This window comes from Microcebus murinus, chromosome 2, assembly GCF_040939455.1.
Source record: "Microcebus murinus isolate Inina chromosome 2, M.murinus_Inina_mat1.0, whole genome shotgun sequence".
Taxonomy (NCBI): Eukaryota; Metazoa; Chordata; class Mammalia; order Primates; family Cheirogaleidae; genus Microcebus; species Microcebus murinus.
The window spans coordinates 106,534,139-106,543,974 of NC_134105.1; the positions used below are offsets into that span (position 1 = coordinate 106,534,139).

The 9,836-nt window shown below is 41.6% G+C and overlaps 1 protein-coding gene across 3 annotated transcripts; it reads left to right on the top strand.

Moving 5' to 3' along the window:
• Positions 1-4,610: 4,610 nt before the first annotated feature.
• On the top strand, positions 4,611-7,621 carry LOC105862424 (T-cell surface glycoprotein CD1e, membrane-associated-like). Of its 3 annotated transcripts, XM_012748693.2 has the most exons (6): positions 4,611-4,728; positions 5,060-5,356; positions 5,967-6,245; positions 6,485-6,763; positions 7,144-7,237; positions 7,370-7,621. In XM_012748693.2, the coding sequence occupies exons 1-6, from the start codon at positions 4,662-4,664 to the stop codon at positions 7,536-7,538; spliced, it is 1,185 nt and encodes a 394-aa protein (XP_012604147.2). In that variant the 5' UTR covers positions 4,611-4,661; the 3' UTR covers positions 7,539-7,621. The 3 variants fall into 3 exon arrangements, with proteins under 3 accessions (XP_012604147.2, XP_012604148.2, XP_075849139.1); XM_012748694.2 differs by lacking the exon at positions 5,967-6,245; XM_075993024.1 differs by lacking the exon at positions 5,060-5,356.
• Positions 7,622-9,836: the final 2,215 nt, after the last annotated feature.

Below are 9,836 nucleotides of genomic sequence, written 5' to 3' on the forward strand. Positions count from 1 at the left end.
GCATGGTAAATCACATTTATAGATCTACATATGTCGAACCATTCTTGCATCTCTGGGATGAAGCCCATGTGGTCATGGTAGATCTTATTGAGAATTTTTGCATCTATATTCTTAAGGGATATTGGTTTGTAGTTTTCATTTATGTTGTGTCCTTTTCTGGCTTTGATATCAAGGTGACATTGGCTTCATAGAATGAGTTTGGGAGGATTACTTCCATCTTTATGTTATAAAATAGTTTCTGCAGTATAGGTAGCAGTTCTTCCTTGTAGTTCTGGTAAAATATGGATGTGAAACCATCTGGTCCAGGACATTTTTTCTTGGAAGATTTTTTATTGTTGCTTCAATTTTTTGACTTGGTATTGATCTGTTTATGGATTCTACTTCTTCCTGCATGAGCCCAGGGATATTGTGTGTTTCCCAGAATTTGTCCATTTCCTCAATGTTTACAAATTTATTTGCATAGGGATTTTTTTATAATTTTCAGAAATGATATTTTTATTTTCCTGTTACCAGTAGTCATGTCTCCTTAATTTTTGATTGAGCTTTTTAGCTTTCTTTACTGTTTCTGCTTAATTTGGTGAGAGGCCTGGCAATTTTGTTCACCTTTTTTAAAAACCAGCTTTTTGTTTCATTAAACTTCTGTATTATTCTCTTGTTATCAATGTAACTTAGTTCTGCTCTGACCTTAGCTAATTTTTTCTTTGGCTGGGTATGGGATTAGTTTGCTCTACCTTTTCTAGTTCCTTGAGATGATTCATTAGATTGTTGATTTGTGATCTCTCTGTCTTTTGTAGGTAGGCATTTATGGCTATGAATTTTGTTCTTATGATTGCTTTTGCTGAATACCACAAATACTGATAACTTGTGTCCCCTTTGTCATTTAGTTTGAAGATTCTTTTGATTTCCATCTTAATTCCCTCCTTGACCCATTAACTATTTAGCAGTAGGTTGTATAGTTTCCATGACTTTGTGTAGAGTTGAGTGTTCCTGTTGGAACTGATTTCTAATTTTATTCCACTGTGGTCTAAGAAGATACATGGTATAATTTCTAATATTAAAAATCTGTTGAGACATGTTTTGTGGCCCAGGATATGAACAATCTTAGAGAATGTTCCATGAGTTGATGAGAATAATGTGTATTCAATGGTTTTTGGGTAGAATGTTTTCTATAAATGTCTGTTAGACCTATTTATTTTAGAGTTCCATTTATGTCCATCATTTCTTTGCTTATTTTCTTCTTAGAGTATCATCTCATTTTGACAGTGGGGTATTGAAGTTCTCAGCTGTTATGATGCTGCTTGAATTCCATAACATACCATAGTCAAAGTTGTCTCATACACACCTTTAAGTAACATGTTCATGAGATTTATCATCTGATAAAGACACATCTGCAAACTTCAGACAAACTCAGTAACGGATGTTTCAGAGCTCGTTCTCCTATCAGGTTATTGAGTTGTCAGTTCCCTATGTGCTGATGAGCCAACACTTGCAGAATGACATCCTCTTTGGCAAACTCCACATGATCTCCCTCCCTACCATCCTACCATGTTAGGCAGATGTGAGCTAATGCTTAAGTACTTCACTTATGGTACACCTCCACCAAGAAGGGCTCCAAACCCATTTGAAACATCCAAACATACCTCTGCTGAAGTTTTCAAGTTTTCTTGGATCTGTTCATGACACTAAATTTTTAGGTAAGTGGGAACGTTCAGAATGCATGCTAAGATCATGTAGACAAAGATGTTCTCTGACTCCTTAATTTCTCTAGAGCAAGGAATTTCAAGAATGGTGGAATAAGAAGGCTTGGTGAATCATCCTCTCCCATAAGCAATGAAAAGACTGGACAGAATTTTCAAAAACAATCATATCTACACTCTGGAAATAGATCAAAGACATACAACAAATGGAGAAGTGTTTATTCTAGAACACTATTGAACTTGGGCTAAGCATACCTATAAGCACATCTCCTCTATATGCTGAATGTCTTCACTGCATTTTACCAGGTCAGGGAAGGCAATGAAAACCAGAAACTTCCCCGAGGGAGGTTGGTAAGTTGATTTAGAGAGGAGTAGGGAGAAAAACAAACCCAGGAGTATCATCAGGAAAAGTTGCAAACTCTGGCAAGCACATGGAAAAAATTAAGTTCCCAGCAAACCTGAGGACATAACACTAGATGGGGCAAGCAACATACCTGCAGAACAGCCAGAGAATATAAAGAAAGATCTTGTGAATAAGATGTCTATGATCAACTTTGAGGAGCTCCCAGATGTCACTCAAAATAACCTTCTCAGACTTTCTAGCCAGGTGATACAATTGACACTTCCATTCAATCAAAAACAAAGGAGGTCCTGCAGGAGGTCTAGTTGCCTTAGTCCCTGTTCTGCTTCTCCTGCAAGTACAGTACCTGTTTCCAGGCTTGGATGTCTCCAGAACAAGGAAACTATTCTGCTAAGAGAGCAGTTCTTGGGTTACTATCATGCAACCAACTTCTATTGCAGTGTGAAACTCAGTGAAACCAGTGTTTATAATTAATTTTCTAACTAATTACCATTATGTTTTATATGTTTTAATTTACATGTACATTTTTTACAGACATCCTGTGTTTTCTTTTTTGTGTGTTTTGGCTGTGATTTGAAACCATCTATGTGCTTTCGTTTTTTGAGGAAAGCGTCTATGTGCTTTTCCTTTAACTTCTTTAAAATTTCTTATCAGAAGTTGGATTTCTTCATTGATTTCCAGCATAATAATAGATTCGTCCACTTTAAAAAAACATACCTTTTTTTTTTTTTTTTTTACATTTTAAGTGTTTTGGAGATATGAGCTAAGTGTTTGTGCTCTCTGCCTCCTTGATTTAACTTACTCTACTACAAACATCACAACTAAAACAATTCTTCTAGTTGCCTGCACTGTCTATTCTAGTTCTACAACTAGTAACATGTGTTTTAAGGTAAACCTTGCTTTTCTCTTTTATTTCATCTCCCACCCAGATTTTGATAAAATAACATGAAATTTAATTCCCTAATTGTTAATTTTTTTCTCAAATTCTAAACAAATGTGTTAAATTTAAGAAGTATATGCTAAACAATTATTTAGAGATAACTCTACTTACAGAAACAATTTTATAATTGTTTTTTCTGCATCATTTCTTGAGTTCTTCATTCAAATTAATAATTGATTTGATGTTACATGGAATTTTTTTATTTGTTGAGTATTGAGATATGGATGAATTTTTCTTTTGTAGGAGAAAAATAATTTACCTGAGTAAAGAATTTAGGATCAACGACCTTACCTCAGAATTCTGCAATATTTTTCCACTGCCTCACACATGAGGCATCTGAAGTTAGTGCCATTCTCTTCTCTGCAAATAGCCAGTATTTTTTGTCAGAAATTTTTTAAGATTTTTTTTTGCACCCTTGACTTTAGAAAAAATACTGAGGTGGGACTAGGCTTGGACCTCTTTCAATAATTTTGATCCTGATTCTATTGGCCCTCTCTGAAATAAAGTAGAGGTTTTGGGTTGGATTTTGTGTTATGTTTTCTCAGTGTCTGGCAATTTTTTTGAAACTAGGTGGGCTCTGAGTAAATGACACTTGAGTAAATGCATGAAATTGAAACAAAGCAGTGATATTTCAATGGTGTTAAGGTTGTCATGTCAAATGTCAATGAAAAAGGAACAAGAATAAAGACTCAATATGTGTACTCCCAGGCCATGAACTGTAATGGGAACCCTCATGCCTGCCCTTGCTCTCTTCCTTCCCAAGGTGCAGCTAGCCCACAGGCTTCTAGACATGCTCATGTCATTGGGTAGGGATCCGAGGCTACTGTGTACTCCCCCCAGACCAACCCACTCAACATGGATAAAATCCACCTGCTCTCCAGATTACCACCTCCATGGAAAGTCCACTGATGGACCATTTCTACAGTGACAGGTGGTTTGGCTGAAGAAACTGAGCAAAAGGGAATTACTTTAGCTGCACATGGGATGCCCAGTGTCTTCTCTTAATGATTTGAGAAGAGCAGAGTGATGAAACAGAGAAGAGACTGAGAGCACAGGGAGAATAGGCAGGACATGAGAGAAGAGCAAAAGTAGATACAGAGACAAAAATATGGATCAGTCTAGCAAAGTAGGGAAGACCAAAAAAAGGGAGAAAGGAGGCCAGGTAGCAGGTAGGTGGAGGGGAATGCCACAGAGGCAGGAGCACAGAGACTGCTGGATTGTTCACTGGGTACCATCTAGTCAATTTCATTACTTCTCACAAATGAGAACATTTACCACCCAAGTGTGGATTTGATTTCTGCAAGTTCAAAAGGCAGTACATTTTTGTAGCCAGAACACAGACTTTGTACTAAGCCAGGACTCCTTTTCCAGCAGTTAGTGCAATAGAGGAGGTTGGGCAGATGTAGACAAGGACAGGGAGAAAACCAGGAGACAGTAGGAGAGATGGAGGGGAAGTGAAAGACCCCGTGGGAGGCTGTGGGGAAGGGAGGCAGTGGTGCTTCTCTTGTAGAGACTGGCCAGAGGAAGACGTTTGTCTGCCTGTGTGGAAAGGGAAGTGAGATGACAGTAGATGACACTGCTAGTGGGTGTGGGGAGGGGTGCTGATGTCTGAGTTCCGAGGGCAGGTGTCCTGCAGAGGCACAGTTCCCCTGACAGAGCTCCAATGCTGCTCCTGCTCCTGCTCCTGCTCCTCTTCAGGGAGTTTTCCTGCCCTGGGGAGAACACAGCAGGTAGGAAGAGCTCAGGTGGGAGGATACCTAGGGCAGGGCACAGGAGGGTGGAGAGGAGGCTCTGGGGAGGACCTGGGAAAGGGAGCAGCACTGCTCTAGGGTGCCCCTGGTGTTTGCCTTCCAGGCTACTACTTCCAGGCTCAGAATTCTTATCTACAGTCTCAGTTTCTCTCTGATTGGGGGATAGGAATTTGGCCTGGGGGAATGGCAGTGTTGGAATACATGTAATTATCTCTATCCTTCCTCTCCTCTCTAAACTCCTCTTCTTCTCATGGCATCTCATCTCCCATCTGCTTATACTCACTCCACTTTGCATTCCCCTGTCTCTCAGCTCCCCAAGCTCTAGGATCTCATCATCCAGCAGCAGAAGAGCCCATCTCCTTCCGCATGCTCCAGATCTCCTCCTTCGCCAACCATAGCTGGGTGCGCACCCAGGGCTCAGGCTGGCTGGGCGAGCTGCAGACTCACTCCTGGGATGATATTGTGGGAACCTTCCGCTTTCTGAGGCCCTGGTCCCAGGGACAATTCAGCAAGCAGGAGTTGAAGAACTTACAGGCGCTGTTGCAGTTATATTTGCATGTTTTTCCCAGGGAAGTGCAGACCTTTGCCAGTCAATTTCAACTGGAATGTAAGTTTATTGTTCTGAGCTGATAATTTGCCTAGGGGCTCCAACCATCTTCCAAAGCTGAAAACAGTGTGTAGGCTCTGAGCACCATCCAACCTTCCTGACCTTGTTTCCCATCTCCCTTTATCTCTCACTGCCTTCTCTGCTAGCCCCTGAACCCCCAACTGCTGACATACAGAGAAGGGCCTGCAGGCACAAATCTCTGCATGCCACTGAATATACCCTCAAGTTCTGGCTCTTTGGAATTGTTGTCTCTTATTGATTTTCTGCCTGTCATTCCTGGCTCCAGACTCTGTTTCCCAACCAGGTTTCTGGCCTTTATTCTCCTTGGCCTGAGTGTTTATGTGGCCTGTCCTGTACGTACCACTCTCATATAAGTTCTTCTAGACTAGTCTTCCCATCTATCCCTTCCCCAACAATTATTTCAAAGTACTTTATTATCTTCTATTTTTCTTCCCACATTTTTCCTTTCCCCTTTTCACCTAAACTCTAGTCTTCCATATGATTTCACAGCCAATTTTCCTTCCCTAGAATCTCATTACTCTCTAACTTATTTATTTTTCTTTCCTGTCATTCTTTCCATGTTGATTCTGTCTTCCCTCTCTGTCCTCAGACCCCTTTGAGCTACAGATATCAGCTGGCTGTAAAATGCATGCTGGGAAGGCCTCAGAAATGTTCATAAATGGCGCATATCAAGGAACAGATTTTCTCAGTTTCCAAGGAAGTTCCTGGGTGCCATCTCCAGCAGCAGGGAGTCGGGCCCAGAATGTCTGCAAGATGCTCAATCGCTACCGAGATATTAAAGAAATAGCGCAGAGCCTGTTTGGTCACACCTGCCCTCGATTTCTGGAAGGCCTCCTTGCAGCGGGAAAGTCAGAATTAGAAAGACAAGGTGAGCCCAACTCTCTCTCTTCTCCTAGTCCTAGTGCTTTAACTTTTGCTTTTCAATTTGCCTGTTCTTATTATTATTTTGAAGCATATGAGAGGCTATAGGGTTAGATGTGTGGGTTTAGGATTGTTTCTTATATGAGAGAAAGAAGGTATTGCTCAAACTTCTAAAACACCTGAGACCTTGAGCTCTGAGCATGGGATTCCCCTTAAATTTTATTTCTCCCCATCTCTCTTGTCCAGTGAAGCCCGAGGCCTGGCTGTCCAGTGGCCCCAGTCCCGGGCCTGGCCGTCTGCTGCTGGTGTGCCATGTCTCAGGATTCTACCCAAAGCCCGTGCGGGTGAGGTGGATGCGGGGAGAGCTGGAGCAGCCGGGCACTCAGCACAGTGACCTCCTGCCCAATGCTGACGGGACGTGGTATCTCCGAGCGACCCTGGATGTGGCGGCTGGGGAGGCGGCTGGCCTGTCCTGTCGGGTGAAGCACAGCAGTCTCGGGGGCCACGACATCATCCTCCACTGGGGTGAGAAAGGGCTGGGGCCCAGCTGGGAAGTCATGGAAGACAGGCCTGTTCCTTTTGTGAGGAGCAGGGAAGTGGGTAGGATGCCTTTCAGAAGAAGGATGGCATTGGGAGAATCCACATAAAGAAGGGCATAGAATGACGGCATTTAAATTTGAAGGAAATGGGAGTAGGAGATTAGAGGTACTAAAGATAAAAGAAGGGATGAACTGGTGACTTGATGGAAGATGGTCGGGGAAGAATTAAAACGACAGCTCTAGAAAGTAAAGATGAAGACTCTAGGAAGGCCCACCATTGTGTAATGAGAAGGCTTAGCTGAGGTGGGACATAGAGTATTTTATGGGTTGACATTTGTTTTTTTTTTTTTTTTTTTTACTAACCAGGTGGATACTCCATCCTCTTGATACTGATCTGTTTGACGGTCCTAGTTACCCTGGTCATGCTGGTTGTAGTTGACTTATGGTTTAAAAAACAATGGTAAGTCTTTTTGTATTCTTTGTTTCTTCAACCTCTAAGTAACTCTTTCTTCTATTTTCAATTTTCTTTTTTCCTTCCCCCTTTCTCTCTTATTTCCCTTCTTGAGATTGACATCCTCTTCTTTTACCACAGCTCAAATTGGAACTTTGTCTCTCCACATGGTTCCGGCACTGCCTTTCCTGTGAGAGTCAACACCCAGGACACCAGGGGTTCAGGACATCAGCTCTGCTTGGCACAAGAATCGTGGATCATAAACAGAATCTTGAAGAAGTGGAAAACAAGCCTAAAGCAAATCTGGTGACTTTAGTTTTACCTTATACATAGAATCTTAGTCTGTATCTTTAACATGGTTCATGTCTAATAAAGAAAGCATGATTTTATTACAACAGTTTGCTTCAGCCCAGTGCAGTGGCTCACGCCTGTAATCCTAGCACTCTGGGAGGCTGAGGTAGGTGGATTGCTTGAGGGCGGTCAGGAGTTTGAAACCAGCCTGAGCAAGAGTGAGACCCCGTGTCTACTATAAATAGAAAGAAATACATGGCCAACTAATATATATAGAAAAAATTAGCCGGGCATGGTGGCGCATCCCTGTAGTCCCAGCTACTCAGGAGGCTGAGGCAGGAGGATTGCTTGAGCCTAGGAGTTTGAGGTTGCTGTGAGCTAGGCTGACGCCACGGCACTCCCTCTAGCCTGGGCAACAAAGCGAGACTCTGTCTCAAAAAAAAAACAAAACAAAACAAAAAAAAAACAAACCAAAAACCAAAACAAAACAAAAAAACAAACAAAAACCCAGTTTGCTTCAGCAAAGATCCTGGTCCTTTAGAAATCTTTTTTGTGTTTTCTTCTTCTTCTACTACTTCTTCTTCTTCTTCTTCCTCTTCCTCTTCCTCTCCTTCTCCTTCTCCTCCTTCTCCTTCTTCTCCTTCTTCTCCTCCTCTGCCTCCTCCTCCCCCTCCCCCCCTCCTCCTCCTCCTCCTTCTTCTTCTTCTTCTTCTTGCTTTGGATACATACATATTCTTTGCTATTGATTCTTCAAACTATAATTCAGATGCCTGTTTCTCAGGTAAGCTTCTCCAGATTACCCAACTGAAAGCTTCTCTGTGCTCCCCAAAATTGAAAGGATCTTCATGAACATACTCATCTCTTCCTACTCTGAAAAGTAGTTATGTAGGTTTTTGTTCCCTTTTCTCTCAGTTGTTTCAAAATAGGATTTAGGTGTTTGTGTCTGTATTCATGACCAAAAGCCTTGTGTGAATTCAGGGCCAGCTTTACAGGCACGTGATCTGTGCCGGCACACAGGATCTCATGCTCTGAAGGGACGCATGTGTGGTTCAATGCTCTGCTGTTGTCACCTTGAAATTCATAATAGTGTTCAAAAAAGAGACACTGCCTTTTCATTTTGCCCTGATCCCACATATTATGTAACTGATTTTGCCTGAAGGTAATGTTTCTCAATAAATGATGACTGAAATAAATTCAGTGTCAGATCAAGTGATACTGTTTTGCTCCATTCTCTCTTTGACGACCCTGCATCATTTGATTCTGATCCTTGTGAAACCCTTCCTCTCTCTCTTGTCTCTCACCAAGGGGACAGGAGACAGGTGAGTGCTTCAGACTCCTGATGGGGGTATTAATTCACCTGCAGGGATATTTAGAGACAATAATAACATATGAGATGTCTCCTGTCAGAGTGAGGACAGGGTTGAACTGGCATTCCTAATTCTTCGTGATTGTTGGCATCTATGTGTGTCTTTGTGAATGTGCATATTGAAGGAGACAAATTCACATTTTCAGCAAGAAGAAGACATGGCGTTTGTTGGCAATGGTATTGTGCAGAGTCAGGTCTAAGGTAATGAAGGCAAAGAGTGATTAGATGCCATTTAAGCTGTGTGTTTGCTTCCCTTTGTTATTTTGGTATATTATTATTATTCTTATTTATAGTTTGTTTATTTTTTAGTTTTCTTAATGTGAATTCTTCATTATCTAATTAACTAAGATATATTTGATTGAACCTACTGGAAAGCAGAAAGCTGTTTGGGTGCAGAGTTCATGTACATGTACAGTCAACCTCTTCCCTTGGATGGGATAACTGAGCAGATTTTGTAGAATTTTAGTGAAAATTTATAACTCTATTCTGGATATTTTCAGGTCATCAGACAAGGTTCCATAATCATATATCCAGGTTGCACCCTTCTGTTGTCAGGCATTGAGGCCAGCCTTTCCACTGTTGAGAGTCCACCACCTTCTGTAGAACGTATTCAGGCAACTTATCTAGAGACAGCCCCTGGAGTCCAGAGAGGAAGGTGGAATTTTAAGGGGTTGTTTGGAGCAATAAATGATGAAAGTCAGGGTTTCATCACATGGTTTAAGTCCACAGGAGATGGCGTCTATCAAAATTAAGAGGTTCAAGTAGGGATCTTTCAGTTTCTGGCACAAGGAGTGTAGTGAAGACATATTTCTGATATTCCTCATTTGAATAGACTTTGCCTCGTTACTCTAGATTTTGCTCACAATAATTCTTGAACCCTTGATATGGCTATACTGACCTCTCTGTCCCTGTGTCCAATCTTTCTGCCATTGCATATTATGCTTCTGTGAT

Bases quoted from the DNA above. Each gene is read 5' to 3' on its own strand.
- LOC105862424 (XM_012748693.2), top strand. From the start codon at position 4,662: ATGCTGCTCCTGCTCCTGCTCCTGCTCCTCTTCAGGGAGTTTTCCTGC. The intron at 4,729-5,059 runs GTAGGAAGAGCT...CCTGTCTCTCAG, and splicing joins CCCTGGGGAGAACACAGCAG to CTCCCCAAGCTCTAGGATCT. The intron at 6,764-7,143 runs GTGAGAAAGGGC...TTTACTAACCAG, and splicing joins CGACATCATCCTCCACTGGG to GTGGATACTCCATCCTCTTG.